Below are 27,488 nucleotides of genomic sequence, written 5' to 3'. Positions count from 1 at the left end.
CTCCCCCAATTTACAGGAGGTGGAGCTACTTAACTGGGAACTGTTGTAGACTTATCTTCAATCTGCAATTTGAACTCATTTCTCTGAATTGGAAAAATTCTCATAAGGGATCAGACCCATTTATAAAATGTACATGGAATAAAGGATGTATGTTCTAATAGATGTTTTTTAAATAGATTTGCACCCAATAAAAATTCAAATCTATACACAGTTTGTATTTTTCAATATAATCAAACATAATATTCATGTTTTAATAAAACAAGGGTCTTATGTAGCTATTTGGCTGTAGCAAGTACGAATTTATGCAGCTATGGGGTGGTAGGTGAGGACAAGGGGAATCCTGTTTGGATTGCATAGGGGAGTAGAGGGGGCCAGGGCAGATGAGTGGGAAATGGAAGAGATGTGAGTAAGGGCTGAGTTGATGGTGGTGAAGCCATGTTTTTGGAAGACAGTGCATCTGAATATTGTATTTGTCTATGTGACAATGAGCTCACGTTTGCAAAGTATTGTGGATAAGAAAAATATTTAGTTACTTAGAACAAAATAACTATTCATTAAAATGGCAACAGTCCAGATGATATTATTAGAATATGAAATAGCTTTGCAGAAAACTTGGAGCCACTACGTTATAGCCCTGTTTATTTATTCATCCAGGAACAATCGGGTTTCTTTTGTTCAACAATAAAAGTCAAACCAATAGCTTACAATTGTAAAAATAAAGTTCCTATTTGAATTCAGTCTTCAGATATCATATTAGTGGTTATTTAATTCCATCATAAAAACTGAATCTAATTGATATCTAAATGTGAGACTCTTCAAGTCACTGATGGAGAATTCCACAAAGTTTGCAGAAAGATTTCAGTGATTATTCACAGTAAGTAACTTCACTGGATACCAAAATGGACCAATGCTGTCTCAGCAGTTTTACATATGGTATAAAACTGTCTTTAAGTGATATGAATTAGAAAGTTACGATCTTCCCATGAGGGACAAAAGGGTTTCTCGGCATCAGCTTCTCTGATCTGTTAATGTTTACAAATGCAATGCAGCCATACAGATTTCTATAACATTAACCAATTTGCAACACATTAATCGAGGAATAAATGCAATTTACAACAGAAACAAAAAAAATGAATCGGGTGATGATAATTAACACACGCACAGCAAAGCTCTAAAAACACGATGCTGGAGAAACTCAGCTGGTCCAACAGTGTACTTTATGTAGCAAAGATAAAGATACATAACCAATGTTTTGGGCTTGAGCCCTTCATCAAGGTATGAGCACTCAAACAAAATGGTGGGAAGGGGAGGAGCACAGTCTCACAGTCTAGAGGTAATAGGTGGATTAGGGAGAATGGGCAGACCAACAAACAAGGAGAGAAGGGATGGCTCTCTAAATGGAGAGGGAAGGGGGAGGAAAGAAGGCAGAGGGATGGACAATGGAGAGTAGGCTAGCAGAAATGTTAATGCCATCTGGTTGGAGAGAACCCAGTTGTAAAATTAGGTGTTGCTCCTCCAATTTATGAGTAGTTTTTGTTTGACTCTACACAAGGCCATTGACAGACATGTCAGTGCAGGAGTGGGGTGCACAATTGAAATGGTTGGCCTCTTGGAGATCCCCTTCACTGATGCAGACAGAGTGAAGGTGCTCAGTGAAACAATCTCCTAGTCTGAGTCCAGTCTCTCCGATGTAGAGAAAGCTACAATGGGAGCACCGGATGCAGTAGATAACCTCCACGGTTACGCAAGTGAAGTGTTGCTTCATTTGGAAGGACAGTTTGGGGCCTTGAATTGTGGCGAGGGAGGAGGTATGGCCATAAGTGTAGCACTTCCTTCAGCTGCAAGGGAAGGTGTCAAGGGTGCAATAAATAGCAATGGATGAGTGGAGGGTGGAGAAGAAGGGAAGATGTGTCTGGTGGTGGCATCATGTTGTAGGTGGCATAAATTGTGGAGAATAATGTGTTGGATAGGGCAGCTATGGGGTGGTAGGTGAGGACAAGGGGAATCCTGTTTGGGTTGCATAGGGGAGCAGAAGGGGCCAGGGCAGATGAGTGGGAAATGGAAGAGATGTGAGTAAGGGCTGAGTTGATGGTGGTGAAGCCATGTTTTTGGAAGACAGTGGACATTTTGGTTTATCTGAACTGGAAGACATCATCTTGGGAACAGATATGACGAAAACAGAGGAATTAAGAAAAAGGAATAGAATCCTTGCAGGGAAATAGGTGTGAAGGAATGTAGTCAAGATAGTTTTGGGAGTTGCTAGGTTTGTAAAAGATGTCTGTAGAAAGCTTGTCTTCCAAGATGGAATCAGAGAGATCAAAAAAGGGGAGAATGTCGCTGGAAATGGATGGTGAACTTGAAGTCGGGTGAAAATTAGCAGAAAAGTGAATAAAGTTGACGGTCATCATGGGTGCATGATGTAGTCATCAATGTGGTAGAGATAGAGTTGAGGAGTCTTGCCTGTGGAGGTTTGCAGTGTGGATTGCTCCACAAAGCCCACAAACAGCAGGCATAGCTGGGACCCATGCAGTGATTTGGAGAAAGTGGGATGAGATGAAATGAAAGACTTATGGAGGATGGTGGTGTAAAGAGATCAGATGTCCATACTGAAAATGAGGCAGTCATGTTCAGGGAATTGGAAATCATTGAAGAGTTGGAGGAAAATTCACTGTAAATGTGTGGAAAAGAAAAAGTGTATATCATGGCTATTGTGATTTATGATGTGAAAAATAAAAAATTTAATTAAAAAAAAAAAAAAAGAAGAGATGGAGGCATGTGAGATATCGAAGATGTAGGTGGGAGAGATTGGACAAGGAAGAAAAAAATAGAGTCCAGGTAAGATGATATTAGTTCAATGGGGCAGAAGCATGCAGAAACAATAGGTCTACCTGGATAGGGTGAAGGGGAACAAAGATAAGGCCTCTACTGAGGACACGATGTTTTGTCACTGAAAGGGGAAGATCAGAGGGGATGGTAAAAAACCAAGCACGGTTCACAGTGGGAGCCAGTGTGGTGGAGAGTTTTGTGGGGAGGAGGGTTGGAGTGATCAAGGGGGAGGTTTGGGGAAATTAGAGGGAGGAAGAAGAGGGTTGGGGAGGTCGGCGACACTGCCTGTAACACGAGGTGAGTCCCGCAAGCGGCGTGCTGGCAGTAGCGTCGACACCCAGGGCATTGGAGGATTGGAGGGAGGCACAGGCGATCCCGACCCCATATCAACGGGTCGGGGGAAGAGCATGGGCAGTGCCATGAGACTCTCGCTGCTTGCAGTGTGGGGTGAGCCCAGCAATCGGCAGGAACGGTGTGCCGGCAGTATGGGTGATTCCAGCCATGCATCAGAGGCATTGGGGAGTGGCATGGATGGTATCGTGGGAGTGACGCTGCCTGCAGTGTGGGATGAGCCTGAAAGTGGCAGGAATGGTGTGCTAGGATTATGGGTGATCCCTACCCCTTGTCAGAGGCACAGAGGAATGGCATAGACAGCAAGGAGGAGGTCGACTGGCATGGGAGACCGACGTCTAGGGCAGGGAGGTGAAAAAGGACAGGTCAAGGGGAGAGAGAGGGCTCAGAGCTCTCCATGAGACTTAAAAATTTTTTTTTTAATTTTTCACACTGTGAATCATATCAATCAAAATCCATAAGAGACTTGATGGTGGCTGTGGTAGAAGCTTCAGAAAATAGAATAAAAAGAATATTAAAAGAATTGTCGGTGGGGATGGGAGAAGATCAGAAAGGCTATTGGGGATTTGTCTGGGAGGATGACTGAGGCAGAGGGAGAAGGTCTGAGGATGTGGAGGATAGGGTAGAGAGAATAGAAAATGACAGGGATGCCGGGGTAAAAGAGAAAGGATGTGGGAAAAATTGGACATACTGGAAAATTTTAGTCTGAGAAATAAATATCATAGGGGCAAAGGAAGGAGTTGAGTGAAGGAATTTGGTGGTGTTTTCAAAGAATGGATCCCTCGGGTATTGAGGCAAGAAAGAGTGGGGGAGACCTCCAAACAGAAAGGGTTCTTTGGGAGCCATGGTGTGGTTGGAGAGGCTGTGAGGCACATAGATGGGTGCAATGAGCATGCTCCAGGATGTTGAGGGAGATGGCACCGGTTTTGTGGGTTGGTGCCAGAGGGGAGGGGAAGGGAGGGCTGGCTGTGTGGGGAGCGGATGTAGGGGTTGTTTAGTATTTTTTTTAAAAAATTCTTGTCTTAGTTTTTCCAGAGTTTATTTGAACATGGTCAGGTTAAAAAGTAAAATATGGACTGGGTGAATATTTGACTACCTGAGTCAAAGTGGGAAAGAATTTAAAGGAGAAGCTCTGGGTTGATGGATGAAATAATCAATATCAATGGCTTAAATAGAATGGTGAAGAGGAATAGAATCTTGGCAAGCATTAAAAAATGCAAATTGATGTGGCTTTTCTACAAGAGACCCATCTCATGAGTCAGGAACATCAAAAATTAAAAAAGAGTTGGGTGGGATATGTGATAACATCCTCCTTTAATTCCAAGGCTAGGGGAGTAGCTATTTTAATCGGAAAAAATGATCCTGTGAAGGTGGAAGATATGGTCATAGGCCCAGCAGGAAGAGTGTTACACTGTCAAGTATACTCAGAATCCTGAACACAAATAAATATATATGCCCCCAAATTTGACAATGAAAAATTTTTACAATTTTTAAAAATTTGGCAAAGAGAGGGGAATATCTTGTTTGGTGGCATTTTCAATTTTTGCATGGACACAGTCTTGGACAAGTCAGCGAAGAAGGTATCGAGGGCCAGGGCAGCAAAAACAACCCAGGCCTCCATGAAGGTGCTAAATTTGGTGGACTCCTGGACGTGCTGGCATCTGAGAGAAAGGGAGTACTCCTTCTACTTGAAACAACATGACACCTACGCCAGGATTAAACTGTTTTTGGCTTCGGCCCAGTTAGAGAGTAGGATCGTGGAAATAGAGCACACAGTGAGACTGTTAGCAGATCATTCACCCTTGATCTTAACTATTATTATGCCAGATAAACAAACCATCACATATAGGTGGTGCCTTAACCCATTACTATTGAGAAAAACAGAATTCTGCAGTGAGGGAAAAATGCAGTGAGGGAAGGATGCAGTGAGGGAAGGGTGCATTGATAGAAATATGAAGTGAAGGAAGGATGCAGTGATGCAGTGAAGGAAGGGTGCAATGAGGGAAGGGTGCAGTGAGGGAAGGATGCAGTGATGGAATGGTGCAGTGATGGAAGGATGCAGTGAAGGATGGATGCAGTGAAGGATGGATGCAGTGAAGGAAGGATGCAGTGAAGGAAGGATGCAGTGAAGGAAGGATGCAGTGAAGGAAGGATTCAGTGAAGGAAGTGTGTAGTGAAGGAAGGGTGCAATGATGGCATTAGACCTAAGGAGAGAGAAATAGTACTTTACAATTGAGAATATTTTAAAATATTAACTGAAGTTTGGTGGCAGGTTATGGAGTGAAAAAAAGAATGAGGAAGCGAAAGAAAGGTTTCATGAACTAGATGGTTTTGTAGAATACACAAGAGCAGAGGAGACAGAAACTGGAGAGAAATGCAAGCTTGTGATCCAGACTGGAGAACATTGGCTTTTTTTTCAGTGGTCATGGAAAGATAGTGGCAAAGGCAGCAAACTAATCTATTCAGTTCACATTTTAGTTATGTGAAAGAAAACATAAGCCTTTTGATTTTCAACATTTATAACTACTTACAGCACAGAACAGGCCAGTTCGGCCCTACTAGTCCATGCCGTAACAAATCCCCACCCTCCTAGTCCCACTGACCAGCACCCGGTCCATACCCCTCCCGTCCTCTCCTCTCCAGACTATCCAGTCTTTCCTTAAATGTAACCAATGATCCCGCCTCGACCATGTCTGCCGGAAGCTCATTCCACATCCCTACCACCCTTTGCGTAAAGAAATTTCCCCTCATGTTCCCCTTATAATTTTCCCCCTTCAATCTTAAACCATGCCCTCTAGTTTGAATCTCCCCCACTCTTAATTGAAAAAGCCTATCCACATTTACTCTGTCTGTCCCTTTTAAAATCTTAAAATCCTCTATCAAGTCCCCCCTCAATCTTCTACACTCCAGAGAAAAAAGCCCTAGTCTGCACAACCTTTCCCTGTAACTCAAACCTTGAAATCCTGTCAACATTCTCATGAACCTTCTCTGCACTCTCTCTATTTTGTTTATATCTTTCCTATAATTTGATGACCAAAACTGTACACAGTACTCCAAATTTGGCCTCACCAATGCCTTGTACAATTTCATCATAATCTCCCTACTCTTGAATTCAATACTCCGATTTATGAAGGCCAACATTCCAAATGCCTTCTTCACCACACCATCTACCAGAGTATCAGCCTTGAGGGTACTATTTACCATCACTCCTAAATCCCTTTGTTGCTCTGCACATCTCAATAGCCTACCATTTAATGCATATGACCTATTTAGATTTGCCTTTCCAAAATGTAGCACCTCACACTTACTTGTATTAAATTTCATCAGCCATTTCTCAGCCCACACCTCCAGCCTTCCTAAATCACCTTTTAATCTACGGTAATCTTCCTCACTGTCCACAACACCACCAATCTTTGTATCATCCGCAAACTTGCTTATCCAATTCTCCACCCCTACTTCCAGATCGTTAATATATATAACAAACAATAGTGGACCCAGGACCAATCCCTGAGGAACTCCACTAGTCACTGGCCTCCAATTGGACAAACAATTTTCTACCACTACTCTCTGACACCTCCCATCCAACCATTGCTGAATCCATTTCACTACCTCCTCATTTATACCTAATGCCTCCACCTTTTTTCCTAACCTCCTGTGGTGAACCCTGTCAAAAGCTTTACTAAAATCTAAATAGACAACATCCACAGCTTTCCCTTCATCAACCTTTTTTGTAACCCCCTCGAAAAACTCAATCAGGTTTGTCAAGCATGATCTACCCCTGACAAAACCATGCTGATTACTCCCTAGCAATCCCTGTACCTCCAAATATTTGTAAATACCATCCCTCAGAACACTTTCCATCAACTTGCCCACCACAGACGTCAGACTCATGGGCCTATAATTCCCAGGTTTAAATTTGGACCCTTTCTTAAACAGTGGAACCACATATGCCACCCTCCAATCCTTTGGCACTACCCCTGTGACCAGTGACATCCTAAATATCTCTGTTAATGGCCCCACTATCTATCCACAAGCCTCCCTGAGTGTCCTTGGGAATATTTTAGACATTTTAAAAAAATTGACAATATAAAGAAAAAACTATACGTTAGTTGAAAGTACAAAGAATATTAAAAATCCATCCTTAGTACATTATACTGTTGATCATATTAAATGGCAGGTCATTAAACCAAAGTTTTCTGTTTGAATAAACAACTCAGTAATTAATGTGAAACAAAATTGATCTATTAGCATTAAATTAACACATATTGTGAAGTGGGTTTTCAAAGTACAATGGTATAGATTCAGGCAAGCATTTCCGATAGTACTTTCTGGATACAAGAAGTAGAATAAACATTTCCAGGATTTTTGCATGGTGATCTATTTCTGTAAAGGAGTTCACAATAATGTATGAGTGTAAATGGAAGAACTGAATGAAAATTTCAAAATGTTAGGACAAAATTTGGTTTTACACTAAATACAAATAGGATAAACATTAATGAGATTACAAAAATGGATGAACGGGGGAGTGGGGAGAGTGGACGGCATGCGGTTAATGCAATGCCTTTACAGTGCCAGTGATCAGGACCAAGGTTCGAATCCCACGCTATCTGTAAGGAGTTGGTACGTTCTCCCAGTGTCTGCGTGGATTTCCTCTGGAGGCTCTGGTTTCCTTTCACCATTTGAAACTTACTGGGGGTATAGGTTAATTGGGTGTAAATTGGGCAGCAAGGACTTGTGGGCCAAAATGGCCTGTTAGGTGCTGTTTGTCTAAATTAAATCTTTTATTTCAATTTAAAGCAATTAAAAGTAAAAATAAATAGAACAGCAATGTGAACAATACATATAATATAAGTGGATGATGATTAATGCAATACTAACACAAAAACAATATTCAGTGGATTCTGGTAATTCGAAATAAAATTAGAACTATTCCAGTTGTGGATAGAGAAAGGAATGAGTGAATTAGATCAAAATTTCCCATGCCAGTGTCAAATAACTTTTCACAAAATTGATAGGAGTGTTCCCTTTTACTTCTTTACATGAATGAAAATACTATTTGTGACATTAGGTGGATTAATAGAATAAAATAATTACCATAAATATTCTTGTATAATGCATTCTGTGTATAATGCGACCCCCCCCCCATTTTTGAGGGGAAAAATTTTAACTCGGTGTATAATACGACCCCCCCCTCACCGGCCTGAGTCACGTTGGCGTCTCTCCGCTCGCCCACCCACCAGGCCTCCTGAGTCGCGCTTGCATCTCTCTGCTTGCCTACTCGCCCGCCTGCCCAGCCTCCTGAGTCACACTCGTGTCTCTCCGCTCGCCTGGCCTCCTGAGTCGTGCTCGTGTCTCTCTGCTCATCCGCTCACCCGGCTGGCCGCCCGAGTCGTGCTGCCAACCATTGCTTGCCCACCCATCTGCAAATTTTTTTTTTTTATTTTACTCTCGTGAATAATGCAACCCCACCCACCCCCCCCCTATTTTTGAGGGGAAAAGGCGGAAATTTTTTTTGCATTATACACAAATATTTACGGTATCTATTATGGTATGCATTACAAAAATAACATTACAAAGTGAACAAGGTTAGGTATTTAATATTATTGGCATAGTTAATCTTCAGAAGTGACATACAAAATAGAAAAGGAGGCATTGTAGCTGTACTTTTAAAGAATAAGATAAAAATAATAGAGGAACAAACTTTGTTCAAAATACTTAAAAAAAATAGAATCAGCTTGGATGCATCTTAGAATCAATGAGAGATGGTGGCTGTATATTGGCCCCCTAATAGAAATGATAATGTTTGGCAGATGCATTAACAAATTAGCACTGCATGTAACAAAGATAATATAATAACCAAGGGGATTTCAATCTAACTAAAAGGCAGACAAATCAAATTTGCAGCAATACTCTGCAGGATGAATTTAAATAATATATTACAAATATTTTATTCTTGATCACTATGTTGAGGGACTAGGCAATTTTAATACTGTGCAATGAGAAAGAGGATTAATTAATGATCTGAGAGTTAAGGTGCCCTTAAGGATGATGGGATTTTGTGAAGTTAAAAGTGTGGAATTCAATCTGAAACCCTGATCTTAAATGTAAATCCAAGAAGGGCATGAGGGCTGAGTAGATTACAAAAATAAATTGAAAGGTAAGGCAGGGCACTAGCAATGGTTAACTTTTATATAATTATTATAAAGGTTACAAGAAAGATATGCCCATTTTACAGTGGGAAAAAAAAGTAAATTGGTTCAGCTTTAGTATTGAGTGGTATTAGATGACCTAAAGAACAGATAGTGGAAGGTGACAGAGCAGCAAGTTTAGTAATTCATTTATAACAATGGTATTCTCAAATGCTGCACAAGCCATCTCTGTCAAAATATCAAATTATTAATATAGACTACTCACGTGAAGCTCTGCCTTTTGAGGAATACAAGCCCACACAAGGGATTATGTTGTAGGTTGCAAGACCGCCTAGAATTAGTGGCTGCAGGTTGCTAAGGATGATGTAGATAATTATAATTGCATATTTGGCCATAAGATGATAGCCTGCTTCTGCAATTCCAAATGCAGCCTTCAGTAACAGGTTAAATACATACAAGGACATTAAGGCAGATATGTTGAGTAGAATCTTAATGTAGAATAAGGGGCTGGATGGAAGGACCTGTAAGAGATAGTTTCACTGATAACTACAGTTGAAAAGAAATTTTAATTTTAATATGTTTCTGTTATGTCACAAAAAAAGGCTGTTTTGACAAAGAGCAAGCATCATCTCAGAAGATATTAACTCAAATTAAAAGGTGAATATTGCACCTTCCAAGTGTAAAGAACTAAGCTGAAGAGATTCATGTCTGGCGTATTTATATATGACGGTTATCTATAATAATTAGCACTACAATATGGCCTTCTTCCCATTCTGTTTGAAGACTCATGGAGCAATGTCTTACTGTTGTCAGTAGCATCCTGATTAAAGATTTCCTCCAAGGAATAATCTCAAATTAATGTAAATAAATGGGTAGAAGGAAAAGGAGGTTATGTAATATATGAAAGTAAACAACAAATATGCAAATGCTGGGGCCTAGTGCAGTGTAAAAAAGTGCTGGAGAAACTCAGCATCCATTGGAAGTCAAATTAGAAATAAAATAAATAAAATCAATGTTTTAGGCCTGAGCCTTTGTTCAGGAATAGTATACAAGGGAGACACATGGGATCACTGCTTATATGGTAGTTAAGGGCCTATGTATATTTGTTGATTTGACTGACTTGTTTTGCATTATTACTTCTTTGAAATTCCATGTTTGATCATTAAATACATTACAAGTGGGAATCCTTGTCAGGCAGTCAACTCCTTGGAAGCACCACAATGTTCAGTAGAACTACCATGTATATACAAGAGATTTCTGCTTCTCTGTAACCATAGAGTGAAAATGCATGAAAGTTCATTCAGCGTTGGCTTTATCAGTTCATGGCGCAATTTTACAGCAGGACCTTTTGCCTCTTTGCAACTGAATATAGAATATGCAACCAAGGGATTAGCAGTTGTTGTCCAAAGACAAAGTTAAAAGGGTTCTACAGCATGGAAACTGGCTGCATTGCTTAATTTGTCCATGTCAACAAACTAGTACTATTTGCCTGTGTTAGGCCACATTCCTCTAAACCTTTTCTATTCATGTACTTGACCAAATATCTTTTGCATGTTACAATTATCCCACTTTCTACCACAATGTCCAGCAGCTCATTCCATATATAGTCACCACCCTCAGACCCCATTTAGATCTCTCCCCCTCTCACCTTAAATGGGTGCCCACTCATTCCCCTACCCTGAAACAAAACCTTTGACTATTTACCTTATCATGATGGGCAAAATCCCAGCCTATTTAGCATTTTCTTGTAATTCTAGTCTACCCGTCCTAGCAACATTCTCCATTTCCATTTTAATGACATCCTTCCTATAAATGGGTGACCAAAACTGCACACTGTTCTGCAAATGTGGTCTAACAAGGTTTATGAAATCTATCAAAAACTTCTAGACTTTACTTGAGGAAAATATATCCACTTTAATAAACATCAATTACACTCTTGAGGTCATTAAACATACACGTGTTTAGCATTCTTTTGCTAAAAATCATAATGTAAACTAATTTATTCATTGAGGATTTATCCATGAGAATCTTCAAATGAATCAAAATATTTTTAAAGAATTGAACTTGAGGGGCCTTATTAAATGCACATTTTAACAATGAAATAAGAAAATTTCAGACTTACTTCACCATCAAATTTACCGTCAACCCACAGAACAGCAGAAATAAACTGAAGCACTGGTTGCAGAATCAATGTCTGCAAGATGCCAATCCTAAGGATTCTATAAGCTTTTCTGAAAAATAAATACCCCAGCATTTAAAATTAAAATAATATTGCTCATTACTTCACGAGAGCATTAGTATTAGGAGATTGTAAAAAAAAATGCCAGATGTAAAATCCCGTTCTTTCTTTGAACTTTATTGGTAATAAAAATATGAGATGGAAAAACGCACTTTTGTGTACTGCACTAGGGCCCAACATCTGTAGATTTCCTTGTTTACCTATAGTGGGAAACAATTCTGTTTGAATGATTACATTTCAGTGGTTCTCAACCTTTTCCTTTCCATTCATTTCCCACTTCACGTATTCCCTATGCCATAGGCGCTCTGTGATTAGTAAGGGATTGCTTAATGTGGTATGTGAGTGGAAAGTTTTAATCGTACCTAATTGACCCGTTATGTGAGCAGTTTCATAACTCCAAAGGAAATGGACCAATGACAATTTTTCTCAAGAAAAATATTTCACTAACAATTGGGTCCAGAGCAGCACCTTAAGCAATCTCTTACTAATCAGAGCACCGATGGCATAGGGATTACTTAAAGTGGTATGTGAGTGGAAAGAAAAGGGTTGAGATCCAGTGGATTAGATGTTGAAATCACTTTCCTTTTCAATTGGCACATGTGTGGATTCTCCATATTGGACGACTGATTATGGGTGCCCATGGGTGGGGGTTGCAAGAGGAGTGAAGTAATACAATGAAACTTTTTGGAATATATTTAGCCAGAGTACATAACTCCACAGCAGAAATGTACTGCATTCAAAGAAGTTCCCCAGACTTATGTGACCGAAAGCTTTTTTTTTCAATCAACCAGAAATTTCAGAAGAATCAATAAACTGTAGAGTGTTAGGTCACTTTTAACTTTACTGTCCAGTAGTCAGTGATAAAGAAACATATGATTTCATTTGATACAAAATATTCCCAACATTAACCCCAGGGTTTTGTAGTTAGTGTAGCTACCATCTTATTATTTTATGCATTATCAATATGAGGAGCGCGACTGGTACCATGTAACTCAATACTACCTGTCGCGTGGTCAGGTGACTAAACCAGCTTGCCTGGTGCAGAGGGTGGCAAAACACCCTGCAGGATGAAAAACAAGACTGTGAAAGAGTGGACGAACCCTCTTGTAGCCATGAAGCGCAGAAAGGGTCATTCACTTGCATTAAAGCTCGGTCTGGCCATTCACTGCAACAGAACTTTCCCCAGCCGTCTTGGATCTTACCATTCCACTGGATCTGGGAGGGATGTCAAGAGGGTACATCTGGACCTGTGTAACCCCTACTCCCCTAAATCCATTCACACACACGCTGTTCCTTTCTGAGGAGTGGGGCATCAAACCCCACAAACTGACTGAAAGAAACCATCATCATCCTATAGTGTGGATAGCCAGAATAGGAGATCTATGTTCTATAAAATGGAGTCTGCAGAGAAAATGTGTTGGCTTTGTCAGAAGCCATTCTGTGACCATACACAGTTCCGCAGATTAGCATAAGGGTAGCACGGTCAGTGTAATCCTATTACAGTCCCAGCAATCTGGGTTCAGATCTGTCGCTGTCTGTCAGGAGTTTGTACATTCTACTCGTGACCACATGGGTCTCCAGCAGATGCTCCAGTTTCCTCCCAAGCTCCAAAGACCTATGGGTCTTTAATTGGTGTATTTGGACAGCACAGGCTCATGGACCAGGAGGGTGACCGGGCTGCACCTAAAAATTAAATTTAAAAAAATCAACATCATTCCTTAATGAGTCAGGTGAAGCCAGTGTGCTTTTCTAGGCTGAAGTCACCCAAGTTATTATAAATGTAAATTTTTCCTTTCTCAGAAAGTCTAACTTGCACATAGTGAATGAAGCAATTATTTTGCATTTTATTATCTCATTGAAAGAAAAGCACCTCCAATACTGCAGAACTATTTATTTGTTCACTGTATATGGGCATTAAAATGATCTTCCAAAAGAACATTTTTTCCCTCTCAGGTTGAAGTAAGCAACATTACAACTTTATTTTGGAGCAAAGTTGCAGATCTTTTCTTGTATTCTGGATAATATTTATCCCTAAACTACAAAAATAAAACCTGGTTATTATTTCACCAATCATTGGGAAATCTCACTATTCACAAATTGCCCACCATATTTTCACATATTGCAACAGTAATGCTTTCATATAATATTTTAAAGAAGGAATTAACTAGTTTAATATAAATACCTAATTAATAATACATGACATACCTAATTAATATCTCACAATATAATTTTTAAACCAAATAAAATTGCTGGATTGAGAGGAGAAATTGGAGAATAGAAAGAAAAATTGTGTTGAACTGTTTAATGATGGAGCTAATGGAGTTGCATTCACATTATGATTACTAATTCATTATGGTACCACAGTATATATCAAAAAGAACTTTCTCTATGAAACTAAGGTTGATTTTATGCAGTTTTCATTCCAGTATATGCTGTTTTAAGAAAGATGCTATATTGACAACAATTTTATCAAATTATTCATCCCTCTCTGCAACTATGCCATCAAAGAAACACAAAAAATTATACATGAATGTACACAAGCTTACCTTTGTCTAAAGAAAAGCTGAAATTGTGGAATTCATAATTAATTCATATACAGGGATAAGATTTTGTTTTACCAATCAAAGCAGACATATTATTGACTTTCTATTGTTATATTTCTAGAGTTTAAGAAACATGAGCTAAAGTCAGGTGTCATAGATAAATGGCAGAACCCAAAATGGCTAAAATACAAAGAAATGAACAAGCAGTGTTGTTGTTGTAAAATAGGGAAAGAAAATTAAAGGAAGGGCTGAGTTTCTAAGCTCAGAGCTTGAACTAAAAGTAACCTGTCCAATGTTCCTGGCATTTCCAAATGGATATGTGAGGTTGGATTACCGTATTTTCGCTCATATAGCATGCTACACAGGTGTAGTATTCTACATTCCAACTTAAAGAGTAATTTGAATTGGAAAAGGAGGAAAGGTAATGATGGAAAAACGGAAAGAGAAGATAAACAAAATATAAAAGGGCTACGCTGAACTATATGTCTTTAAATATTAATGGAATACATAACCAAATTAAAAGGAAGAAACTACCAAATTTAAATGAATAAATGTATTCCATTAGAAAAAATAACATATTGGTTAAGAAATAACATTGAAATATTCGAACAAGTATAGGAGCCTTACATTAAATACAATAGCAAAAACCTACCGGGGACAAACATTACCTAAGTTGATGGAAGGAGAAGGAAAGAAAAGAATGGACTCAGTAGAATTTCTGGTGTAATTTGGTTGAATGACAACATTGTCTGACTGGCTTAATGCAACCTAGATTGTATACCTAAAATGGATGAGAGGGGGGGGTGGGGGGGTGGTTTGGGAGGAAAGGGGGGGGGGGAGAAAAAGTCACTGTATATGTGTGAAAAGAAATAGTGTATATCATGGCTAATGTGATTTATGGTGTGAAAAATAAAAAAATTTTAAAAAAAAAAAAAAAAAAAAAAAAAAAAAAAAAAGTAATTTGAATTTATTTGGCGCAGATGACAAAACACATTCCATAGTCCCACTATCTGCCACAGTTAATCTCCTGTGATTTACAACCCATTCAACTCCCCCCAGAGATGTCAATTATAACCTCCTGCAACACATTAACAAGCTTTGGAGAGGATCAGGAGAAAAGAGATGCAGTAGTTATTTGCAAGGATAGAAGGAATCCATTAAATAGATCGAAGATGGGCTTCAGAGCTAATCAAGATTTTAATTGTCATAATTTAAAAATCCTTTCTTTAAATGAAATCATATCTTGTAAAAATAATGTGCAATTGAAAGACTTGTGGATGATTAAGCTGATGCCATAGGGCAGAATCATCCTAATGTTTTCTCAGAAGCACTTGATATGTTAATCTCTTTCCTTAAGGGATGGAACTGGGCAATTAATATTGATAAGGTACAGTGCCCTAGTCAGAATATTTTGTTTTTCAGAATACCATGGCACTCAGGCCAAAGAGATATTCCCGAGACTGTCAAGGTCAAAATTTTTGAATTTTGCCATTTTGTATGTACCCAATTCCCATGTTCATCTGTAAATTGTATGTGTGTTTCATTGCCACTATTACTTTACCATGCTCACTATAAATTGTGCGTGTTGTTTCATTGCCGTTACACGCATATGTGCGCCCACGCATATAATGTGTGGGGGAGGAGGAGTTACCCGGTTTGTAATATATGCCTAACAAATACAGTAATTGAATCATGGATTGATTTGAGGGTTCACCAGTCCTTGTTACATGGGACAAAAACACAAACATTTCAGTTAGCAAAAAAAACAGGAGAAAAAGCAGATAAAGGCAGAGAGGTCATTGCTTAGATTTAACACACTCTAAAAGCCGGTCTTGCAGGATGCATAGGAGGTAAAGATATATTTTTGACGTTTCGGGCCTGAGCCCTTCTTTAAGGTATAAGCAAAAAGCTGGCAGGTGTCTCAATAAAGACTGAGAGAGAAAGGTGGAAGAATGGGAGGGGGAAGAGTCCAAACCAACAAACAAAAGGTGTTAATTGGTTTTGATAAGAGGAAAGGCGAGAATTGATTTTGGCCCTATGAAAGGAGATAGAGGGAAAAGAAAAGTGAGAGAGAGGCAGAACTAGAGGAAAGGAGATAGTGGGACAAAGATTCAAATAAATTTCAAATAGTTCTGTTCAAAGGGTGGAAATTAAAGATAAAAAAAATCATTACTGAAGAACAACTATCATCAGATTTTATAGCATTTGAATACAATAAAAACATAAAGACTCATGAATACACACCTGTTTATCCGGACCTTCGGAAGAAAGAGGCAACAGCAACAACAAGGACCCACATTTAGGGAAGCATCCACATACTGTAATTTATCGATGGCTTCAGTTACTCCACCAAGGTAAGTTATAGCAAGATGGAAGAAACCAAACAAGGATATACTTGTATAACTGTAAAATATAGATCATTCAAGTTAGGCATGAAAACGGAGTTCACATTTAGCAAAGTTAATTTACAAATGCACGGTTAGTCCAATGCTTTTATAACACCAGAAACCTGGGTTTGAATCTGCTACTGTCTGTAAAGTGTTTGTAGGTTCTCCACTTTTTCCCCATTGGTTTCCTCTGGGTGCTCTGGTTTCCTCCCAAAGACATTAGGGGTTAGTAGCTGAAATGGTCACTTGGATATATTTGGGCAAGGTAGGCTTGTGGGTTGGAAGATCCCATTATTGTGCTGTATTTGTAATTTTTAAAAAATTACATGTACTTACACTGCTGTCACAAAGTCTATTAAGGTTGCAGCTCGTGGAACAAATATCCCCAATTGGTAAGCAACTGTAGTTACCTAAGAAAACAAAAATATGCCAGTTTCTTGATTTTATACATGTGAATTGCTTAATCTTAAATTCCAAATGGTGGGAATGGAAGAGTGATCAATATAAACTCAATGCCATTTTTCCACTTTAAGAGTTCCATTTAACATTCACAGGGCAAGAAAGTACAAGTATTTTAAATACTAAAAATATCAATCTGAATGGAATTTAACTGAAAAAAATTTTTTGTATCATATTAACAGTAAAACTTCAATATAATCCAATATCCTCAGAATTTTGGCAAATCTGATCTTTTAGATTTTACTACTATTGATAACCCAACACAAATCTTAATTCACTTTCTTTCAAATAAGCTCAGCCATGATCTCATTGAATGGCAGAGTAGGCTTGATGGGCTGGATGGCCGACTCCTCCTCCTATTTCATATGTTTTCATTTCAGATGTCACACAAGAGCTAACGAGATTTCAAGTAAAACAATTAACAAAACAAAACATGGTGAATTTAAAAGGAGTGCAAGAAACAAGAACCCCAATGAGTTTAAGGGAGAGTAGGACTGGATTTTGGGGAAATGTCATGATGGCATCTCAGTGAATTGAAAGAGATTTCTGAAAAAAGGTCACCAGTATGGGCAAAAAGAATTATGAGAGTCACCACCCCAGTGAAGTTAACAGGAGCACAGGAATAGGATGCCAGTGAATTTAAAAGGCCACGGAATTGGATCCACTGTAAATTTAAAGGGAGTATGGGAACAAAACGTCTGAGCCAGACACGAAATCATCAGGTGCAACTATGAATTTGCTAAGAGTGTGTGGAGAAGGATGCAAAGATCCTTGCCATGGTTCATCCTGAGCTACAGCACAACAGAGGACTGATTTAGATTTCAGATTTATTGTCAGAGTACTGTTATGGGTTATATTATATTTTATATTATATATAAATGTTTTTAAAAGATAGATGGGGGAAGGGTTAGTGTAGGTCACTTCACAAACAGATACTTACATTTCACATCTCAGTTAAAATGCAAGAGCTTTGCTGAAGCAAGACATGCAGGCACCAACGGCTCTGCAAAGGACAATGGAATGGCTTTGGAAATAATTTTAAAAGTAGGTGCAAATAAAGAGTGGAGGCTCAAGTGCTGATAAAGATCTTTCAGGGATTGGGTTTGGAGCCCTGCAAGCAGTTCTGGTTTTTGCAAGGAGAGAGAAAGAGAGTGTGTGTGTGTGGTGTGTGTGTGTGTGTGTGTGTGTGTGTGTGTGTGTGTGTGTGTGTGTGTGTGTGTGTGTGTGTGTGTGCGTGTGTGTGTGTGTGAGAGAGAGAGAGCAAACAGAATTTCTCTTAGAGAGAGAGAGAGAGAAAGAGAGAGAGAGAAAGAACAAACAGAATTTCTCTTAGAGAGAGAGAGAGAGAGACAGAGAGAGAGAGAGAGAAATGAGTTCTAGTGGCTTTTGAGGCTGCAACATGGCAAGCTGGTAGGCTTGTTGAAAACCCCGTTTTGAAGACAGGTTGTGAGTTCTGAGTTCAGCCTGTCAAAAACCCTTCTAGTCCTTACAAGAGGAAATGGCTGGCTCGAGTGTTTCTTCTGAAATAAAGGAAACAAGAGGAACTCTGTGGTGACCTGGAAGAAGAGGTCATCATCAGAGCCTGGTGAAAATGCATAAATGTTAAATTCTGTGCACAGTATAAGAAATGCCTGATACCAGTGAACTTGAGAAGTGAGAAGTGAATGACTGGACTATTAAAGCAAAGCACTTTCCTGAAGATGAACACACTACATACACGTGTGCTTAGAATTAGAAGGAGGTTAAGTTAATAGTAATAAGTTAAAATTTGATCCTGTTTTTATGTGTAAAGAAAATTAAAAGCAATTTTTGCTTAAGTAACCACTTTTCTATTGCTGCTGGGTTTTGGGGTCCTCTGGGCTTGTAACAGTACATGTATGACATTACATACAACCCTGAGATTCTTTTTTCCTGTGGGCCTAGAATTACCACTTACTGGTAATGCAAAAAAAAACTGTACACAATGTACACATGTAAACAAATAAACAAATGTAAACAACAGAGGAAAAAAAACAATGAAGTTCAAAAATCGGAGTCCTTAGATAAGTTCCTGATTAGGTTTGCCGTTGAGAAGTCTGATGGTGGAGGTGTAGCCGGTGTTCCTGAACCTGGTGCAGTGAGTCTTGTGACACTTATACCACTTTCCTGATGGTGGCAGTGAGAAGAGAGCATGTGTTGGTGTTGGGGGCATATTAGTGGCAAATGTGCTATAAATAGTTAATGCTACAAGGTACAATAGCAAAATGTGTGAACAAAAGTAACACTATGAATGGGAAATGACCTTGCACTGTTTTTCTTTGTGTATGTATGAATGCAACACTACAAATGTGAAACAACATTACATTGTATGCACGGTATAATTTTTTTATTGAGAATAAAGTTTATTTTGAAATTTAAACATAATCAAAGCCTGTGTTCCCTCAAACCCTTTCACACTCTGGGGTCTTGTATAGTATTCAGTTCCCACATTCTCTTTCATTCATCTGGGCCCCAGATTCGAACGACATTTGAAACTCACAGGAGCTTTGGGTCCCATGCTTCCTTGAAACATATCTGTTTCTGTTTCCTACATTCTCTTGAAACTTACTAGGCTTTATTTCTCATACTCCCTTTAAATACACTGAAAAAAATTGCCCCTCATATCTTTCCCCTCTGACCATTAAACTATGACCACTCCCCCTAGAATCATCTACCCTAGGAAATAGACAGTAAGCATTTACTTTATCCAGACCACTCATGATTTTATACACCTGTAGAACAATAATGGGATTCTTCAAGATGTTTGCTGTGATTAATGTTTACTTTTACCATTAATACATGAATAGGTCATGAATTGTGAACCTTCAGGATTGTTGATACATTTACCTGATCATAGAGGCAAACAGTAGAGAAACAGGTCCATCCCACCACCGACACATTTTTCTTTCTTCTCCCCCTCGGCCTTCCACAGGGACTGCTCCCTCCGTTATTCCCTCATGCACTCATCCCTCCCCACCTATCACCACATTCCCCGACATCTTTCCCTGTGGCCACAGGAGGTGCAAGAATTGTGCCCACACCTCCCTCACTCTGGTCCAGATCCCAAGACAGGCCTTTCAAGTGAAGCAACACTTCATGTATATCTGCAGCACTTATTTACTGCATCTGGTGCTCCCTTTGTGGCATTCTCTACATCGGAGAGTCCAGTCGCAGATTGGCAGGTCACTTCGCTGAGCACCTCCTCTCTGTCTGCAACCACAGCAACCTCCCAGTAGTAAACCATTTCAATTCTGAGTCACACTCCCAGACCCACATGTCTGTCCATGGCCTTTTGCACTATCCTGCCCTGACCATTCGCAGATTGGAGGAACAACACCTTATCTTCTGTCTGGGCACTCTCCAGCCAAAAGGCATTAACATTGATTTCTCTGCTTTCTGCTAACTTGGTTGTCTTGTCTTTCCCTTCCCCCTTTCCTGTCTTTCAGGTTCTTTATTCCCCCACCCCCCCCCTTCCCCTTACCCACCCAGACATCCCACCTCCTCCTCATTGCTGCTGCCCCTTCCCTCATCCACCTATCATCTCCTGCCTTTGCCAACAAACCCCCCACCCTATTGTTCGGATGCCTGCTGGCATTCTCTCATACCTTGATGAAGGACTCCAGCCTGAAACATTGGTTATGTATTTAACTTATGCTACATAAAGGACTGTTTGACTTGCTGAGCTTCTCCAGCATTTTGTATTTTTTACCTTAAGATCATCAAGTGATCTCTTACACTAAACTGGCATTTTATTTTTCATATATTCCCATCAACTCTTCCCAGTTTCTACCACTCCTCTACATACAAAGGGCAATTTACAATGACCAATTAACCTTTCAGGTTGCATATATTTGGGATGTGGAAGGAAATAGAGAGTTAGGGTCACAGGGAACATAACAGAGAGTGCACTGAGACTGCAGCTGTACTCATGTATCAATGTACTTGCATAAATGAAATTTCATCCTCAGCTCCCCTGGAAATTGGTGGACTTGCACGTTAATTGTCCATTCTACTGTCCATGCTAAATTAGATCAGCACCTTAAAAACGCGAGTATCTTTTTTAGCAGTGTAGTAATTGTTCAATGAACTGGAAAGAGAACCATGCCATCTCTCATTTGTACACATGGCAAATTGTGCATTTCAAGCCCCATTAATGTGCGATTTCCTACTTTAAAAAATGGGCAGGATGTGGGTGCTGATGGCATGACCAACATTTATTAATCGTACCCTTGATTAGTTGTGATGAACTGTCAAAAAATCAAATTTATCAAAGTTCAAATGTATTATTATAGTACATACATGACATTGGTACTATGGCGAGCTCTCCACTGGCCACTGAGACAGAGGTGCACCAAAGAAGAGGTACAAGGACTGCTTAAAGAAATCTCTTGGTGCCTGCCACATTGACCACTGCCAGTGGGCTGATATCGCCTCAAACCGTGCATCTTGGCGCCTCACAGTTCGGCGGGCAGCAACCTCCTTTGAAGAAGACCGCAGAGCCCACCTCACTGACAAAAGACAAAGGAGGAAAAACCCAATACCCAACCCAACCCACCAATTTTCCCTTGCAACCGCTGCAACTGTGCCTGCCTGTCCCGCATCGGACTTGTCAGTCACCAACGAGCCTGCAGCTGACGTGGACATACCCCTCCATAAATCTTTGTCTGCGAAGCCAAGCCAAAGAAAGAAGAAGACATGACATTATATAGAACTCTGAAATTCCTTTTCCTTTGAGATTCCTCTGAGATTCCTTTTCCTGCAGGCCAGGCAGAATTTCTACTTATTGGTAGTGAAAAAAGCTGTACTCAAGAAGATACAAATACAAAGAAAGAAATGTAAACAAAGAAAGAAATGTAAACAAACTGCCAACTTGAACTTCTGCCATCTGTATGACAGGTAAGAAATGCGTGTATATCAATCCCGCACTAATGATAGAAAAGAGGACCAGTAGATTGTACATGCTATGCCCTTAATATTTCAAACCAAATGACTCATCAAATGCAAAAATACCATTGGCGCAATACAATAGCATTCAATCAGAACATACTACTTACTGGAAATAAGCCAAGAACGAGCAGAGTCTTCTCCTTAATTATATCATTTGCAATATTTTTGTGTAAATAGACCCAAAGCTCAATGAAGATGGCATAAGTGGCAATTGCTACTATATTAAGTACCAGTGCCTCAATGATATCACCAACTGTGAGACCTATTGAAATAAAAATAAATATATTAGAATGGCACATTTTAAAATTTAATCAATAGAGATAAGATAGTCTACATGTTAGCAATTTACGTCCATCCAGAGGACAACAACGAACATATCACAAATTCTCCAAAGGTCGATCACCTATCTTGAATTTATTCAACAACCTTAGGCTCCACAGACCTCCAAGGTAGATGATTCCTCAGAGTTACAGGAACATCCTTTGAACATATAACAGCAATTTCCATCCAAAGTCTTAATTTTTTAAGGAGAACTCTATTTGGCCAGTTCTGCAAAAGCCGTTATATTGATTATTGCCAGGAGATAACAAAAAACAAATACAATTCTGGTGGAGGCTTGAGAGACTGCAGCCCATTAAAGGAAGATAACAAAAGAGACTGCAGATGCTGGAATCTAGCATGAAAACAGAAGGCTGGAAGAATTCAGTGTATGTGGATGCAAAAGATGTAAGACAGTGAAAGAAACAATGGGTTTTGAGACAATAATTTCCCCTATTCCTATTGTCATCAGGTAGTGTAAGCAATTGATCAATTTGAAAAATTCTCAGATAGCAAATCAAGAATAAAATAGATATTTAATAGAAATTCAATCATTTTACAGAATTCAAACAAAATGGAATTGGACAGAGATATGTACACACACGCACATTCAGTGGACAGTTAAAATATCAAACTTTAAAAAATATTTTCTTGATTTTAAAATCACTGAAATTTTAAATATTATTCTGAGAGTCCCATTCTATACTTGATCATCATATCAGCAAAATGAGAATAAAAAGGCATTGGAGAGAATGATTTATAAAAATGACAACAGAAATGTAAGGGTAAAAAGTGGATGACCTTGTCGCACCCATGATATGGTGGCACTGCGAAAAGAACACATCTGCACCGAGCTGAGTGAACCTGTAACTGACTCTTTATTCAAAAAGACCGCGCTACAAAAGCAATACTGCAAAGCCCCCCACCTGCCGCGCTGGCTCACGGAGTGATGTCAGCGCACAGTTTCGGAGCAGCGTTCGCTCCCTGCAGTCCACTCTTTAACCCTGGAGCTTCTCCTCAGTGAGGAGGCAGTCTCTGCACAGTTGTGTGTTGGCTATGTGCTGTGGCAATTTGGCCCCTTGTGTACGGGGCCAGGCCAGACTGCTACAAACTCACATTTTCCACATGTCATCCCATCTGCATGTTCTCACCCATTTACTTATCATTCCTGAATCACCTTGAAACTTCTACACTTTATTGTATTCCTAAAATTCCATCTAGTTTTGCTGCATCGGCAAACATGGATATATTACATTTTACCCTCTCAGCAGAATTTCTGACCTAGACTGTTGTGGTTGGCCCCCAATCACTAATCCTTGCAATACCCTACTTGGCACATCTTGCCAAAGTAATAAAAACCCATATACAATAAAATCCCCAGTATCTGGCTCCTATGGGGATACAGGTGAATGCTGAATAAGTGAATTTTCCAGATGCTTGAGATTGTGTTTTGCATGATTGATGAACTGACTGTGAGGGAGCATCAATTATAAACATTGGTATTTTTTCCTATTTATTTTCTGTTTTTTCTCCCGGTTGCTTGAGACTGCCGATTGCTCCCAACCAACCAATTTTCCCCTGCAGCCGCTGCAACCGTGTCTGCCTGTCCCGCATCGGACTTGTCAGCCACAAATGAGCCTGCAGCTGACGTGGACTTTTACCCCCTTTTACCCCCTCCATAAATCTTCGTCCGCGAAGCCAAGCCAAAGAAAGAAGATACGTAATTACACCACAAGGTCACCAGGGGTCCTCCCGGTGACCTTGTATATAAAGCAGTCCAGAGCTACAGTCTAGCCTTCCAGGTTGGTCTTGCAGAGATACAAGACCTCTTAGTGTACATATTAGTTTATTACAGCTGTCTTATACTCACACTGCTGGTGTGGTGATTGTCAGTACACCTTGAATTCCAGATAACGGAGATTTTACTGTATCCCTACTTTTTGCATCTGTTCAGTAATTCTCAGTATATTTGCCAGTGTATATCCCCCATTCCACATAGACTGAATTTTGCCCAACTTCCTGTTTGTGTTCTTATCAAGCATCATGTTATTTTAATATATTTCCAAAACATGTTCATAACTCTAAACACATTAAAACTGGATGAAACTGTGATGCAATATCTGGATGAAATCCTGACCTCAAATCCTGTTTGTGTGGATTTTACACATTCTCTTTGATATTGCCTGCATTTCCTTCAAGAGCTTTGGTTTCTCCCACATCCCCCAAGACAAAGTTTGGTTAATTTCCTATTATAAACTTGTGGTGTACTGTTAGACAGAATCAGACTGTACAACAGGCTTTAATCCACAAAGACTTCCTCAGAGCCAGGCTGGCTGTGGCTGTAGCAACTCTTTGTGAGGCCTCGGGAGGCTGGTGCAGGCTTATATCCCGGACAAGTGTGGAGATTGTTCGATCTGCTGACGAACTGAGATGGGGCAGCCTCAAGAGGGAACGCCAACACTGAAAGCCATCAGTCCGATGGCTTGTGCATGTGCTGGAAATCAATGTAGTGGTCAACGTAACATTTAAAGCACAGGTTTTTTATGCTCCTGTCCAAATTGTGGTTGAACAAGAAAGCCCGCAGACGCTGGGGTGGAACTCAATCTACAAACATGCTGGAGAAACTCAGCAGGCCACGCAGCATCTGTAGGAAGTAAAGGGTAACCAACGTTTCAAAGGGATCTGGGAATACAGGTACATAATTCCCTGAAAGTGGTGTCACAGGTAGACAGGGTCGTAAAGAAAGCTTTTGGCATCTTTGCCTTCATACGTATTGAGTACAGGAGTTTGAATGTTATGGTGAGACATTGGGAAGGCCAAATTTGGAGTATTGTGTGCAGGTCTGGTCGCCAACCTACAGGAAGGCTATCAGTAAGATTGAAAGAGGGCAGAGAAGATTTATTAGGATGTTCAAGAGTGAGCTACAGGGAAAGATTAAACAGGTTAGGACTTTAACAGGGACCATTGGGGACCTGCGGAATTGACAGCATGCGCAAACATGAATCAGGGCTGGACTTCTTTTCTAATTATTTAATATTTTTATCCAACAAGAAATCTGCATCACCAAAACACAATCGCTCAAATCCGAGAACGTCCCTCTCTCTCTGCAGAGCATTGGATTGTGGGGATAAGGATCTCCATTGCCAAGATGGCTGTCAAACTCCAGGAGGATCAACAAAATCCAACTGTAGACAAGGATCCCCACATTGTATAAATAAATCCAACGATACATCATCTGCAAATAAATTAATTTTATGTTCTTCTTTTCCAACTTTAATAGCTACAATGATACAGACCCATGCATGAAAGACTCCACAAGCCAAATCTAGGAATCTTATTCACAAATTTAAGAGAAAGTTGGATGTGTACGTGGAGGAGAGGGGGTTGGAGGTTTATTGGCGGAGAATGGGAGTTTGAGCTAGTGGAGTTGTTCTAGTGAACCGGTGCGGACTTGAAAGGTCAACCTGGCCTGTTTCCGCTCCGTAAATGGTTATATGGTTATAGGGTGATTGACACCCGACTGGATGGAGCTCGATCCATTCAGGCTGACTGATTGACAGCTGGCCAGGTGTTGTCCTGTCCCCCTACACTCCTGCAGGTACAGAGGTTTCCCCCTGCAGTAGGCCGGTGGTGTACCACCACATTCACCCCTTCTTTAAAATTGTCCCGGGGTGGGGCAATAACAAGGAATTGCACCCACTATGTACATACAATATTTACAGGTTGAGACGATTCGACGGCCGCCGGGGTCTCTGTGACTCTCACTGGTCAGAGGGGAAGTGGGGGGGCTGGCAGCAGGGCTGTGTGTGGCTGGTGTGGTGCCGCGCAGAGGGGTGGCCAGGGGGGCCAGGGTCGACGTATGTGGGTAGTATTGGATGGATGGGGGGGCAGTTTCATCTCCTAAGGCTGAAGCAGGCCCCTGGTGGTCAAGGAGGCCCTGCGTGCCCCATAGCTGCCTGGGGATGGGGATGTATGCCCGGTTGGAGGGTGGCATGGTGTGGTGGATGCTCCTGTTGTTGCCAGGTGCCTCGTTGAGACAGTGTCCTCCCTGCCACTGCCGAACCTAATGTAAGCGTAGTTATGGTTTGCATGAAGGAGGAAAACCTGCTCCACCAGAGCCTCGGCCTTGTGTGTCCATACATGCAGAAGCACCGGTCCCGGGGACATGAGCCATGCTGGGAGTGGCATTTCAGTCGCTGACCTCCTGGGGAATGAGAACAGACGTTCGTGAGGGGTCTTGTTGGTAGCCGTGCACAGCAGTGACCGAATGGCATGGAGTGTCTTGGGCAGGGTGTGCTGCCCACCCTTTTGACCTGAGAGCCAGGAGGACTGCCTTCCTGACCACCCATTCTCGTGTTCCACTTGCCTGTTGCCTCTTGAGTTATAGCTTGTCGTGCGACTGGTTGCGATGCCCCTCGCTGTCAGATACTGGCGCAGCTCGTCACTAATGAAACTAGACCCCCGATCGCTGTGGATGAAGGTGGGGTAGCCAAACATGGTGAAAATCTGCCCCAAGGACCTGATGATGGTGGCCGTGGAGGTGGCCGTGGAGGTGTCATGACAAGGGATGGCGAAAGGGAAGCATGAGTACTTATCCATTACCATGAGGAAATAGATGTTTCGGTTTGTGGAAGGCAGGGGCCCTTTGAAGTCCACGCCAAGACGCTCGAATGGCTGAGTAGCCTTTACAATGTGGGCCTGGGGGGGGGGCGGAAGAAGTGGGGTTTACACTCCGCACAGACCCGACAGGCCTTGGTCATGTCCCTGATGGTTTACAGCAGATTTCGGGACTTAATGTAATGGTACAACCGGGTGATGCCCGGGTGGCAGAGGGACTCATGCAATGCCTGCAACCTGTTGTCATGCATAGATGAGCAGGTGCGAGAGAGGGCATCAGGGGAGTCATTAAACTCCCCGGGGCAGTACTGGATGTCGTAGCTGTAGGTTTCCAGCTCGACTCTCCAGCGCAGGATCTTGTCGTTCTTGATCTTGCTCTTGTGGGTAGTGTTAAACATGAACGCAACGACCCGCTGGTCCATGAGGAGCATGAATCTCCTGCCGGCCAGGTAGTGGCGCCAGTGGCGGACCGCTTCCACAATTGCCTGTGCCTCCTTTTTAATGGCGGAGTGCCCTAGCTCGGAGCCGTGGAGGGACCTGGAGAAGAAGACAATGAGGCACCCCCCCCTTGGTTGAGGGTAGCAGAGATGGCCACCTCGGAGGCATCGCTCTCCACCTGGAAGGGGGAGTCCTC

General features: G+C 40.9%; 1 protein-coding gene across 3 annotated transcripts in view; it reads right to left on the bottom strand.

The window, feature by feature from the left end:
* Window positions 1-27,488, bottom strand: part of LOC138753681 (organic solute transporter subunit alpha-like) — a 61,745-nt gene that overhangs the window by 11,023 nt on the left and 23,234 nt on the right. For 2 of the 3 annotated variants that reach the window (XM_069916969.1, XM_069916970.1), the window contains exons 2-7: window positions 22,027-22,181; window positions 16,832-16,905; window positions 16,353-16,511; window positions 11,449-11,557; window positions 9,592-9,847; window positions 623-7,560 (exon numbers count right to left, since the gene is read on the bottom strand). In XM_069916969.1, the coding sequence (XP_069773070.1) occupies window positions 7,433-7,560; window positions 9,592-9,847; window positions 11,449-11,557; window positions 16,353-16,511; window positions 16,832-16,905; window positions 22,027-22,181 (881 nt within the window). In that variant the 3' untranslated portion in view covers window positions 623-7,432. Of the gene's footprint in view, window positions 1-622; window positions 7,561-9,591; window positions 9,848-11,448; window positions 11,558-16,352; window positions 16,512-16,831; window positions 16,906-22,026; window positions 22,182-27,488 lie in introns of those variants that run through there. The other variant, XM_069916971.1, reaches the window with a different exon arrangement.

This window comes from Narcine bancroftii, chromosome 2, assembly GCF_036971445.1.
Source record: "Narcine bancroftii isolate sNarBan1 chromosome 2, sNarBan1.hap1, whole genome shotgun sequence".
In the NCBI taxonomy this organism is placed as follows: domain Eukaryota; kingdom Metazoa; phylum Chordata; class Chondrichthyes; order Torpediniformes; family Narcinidae; genus Narcine; species Narcine bancroftii.
This window is presented reverse-complemented; position numbering and strand designations above follow the sequence as displayed.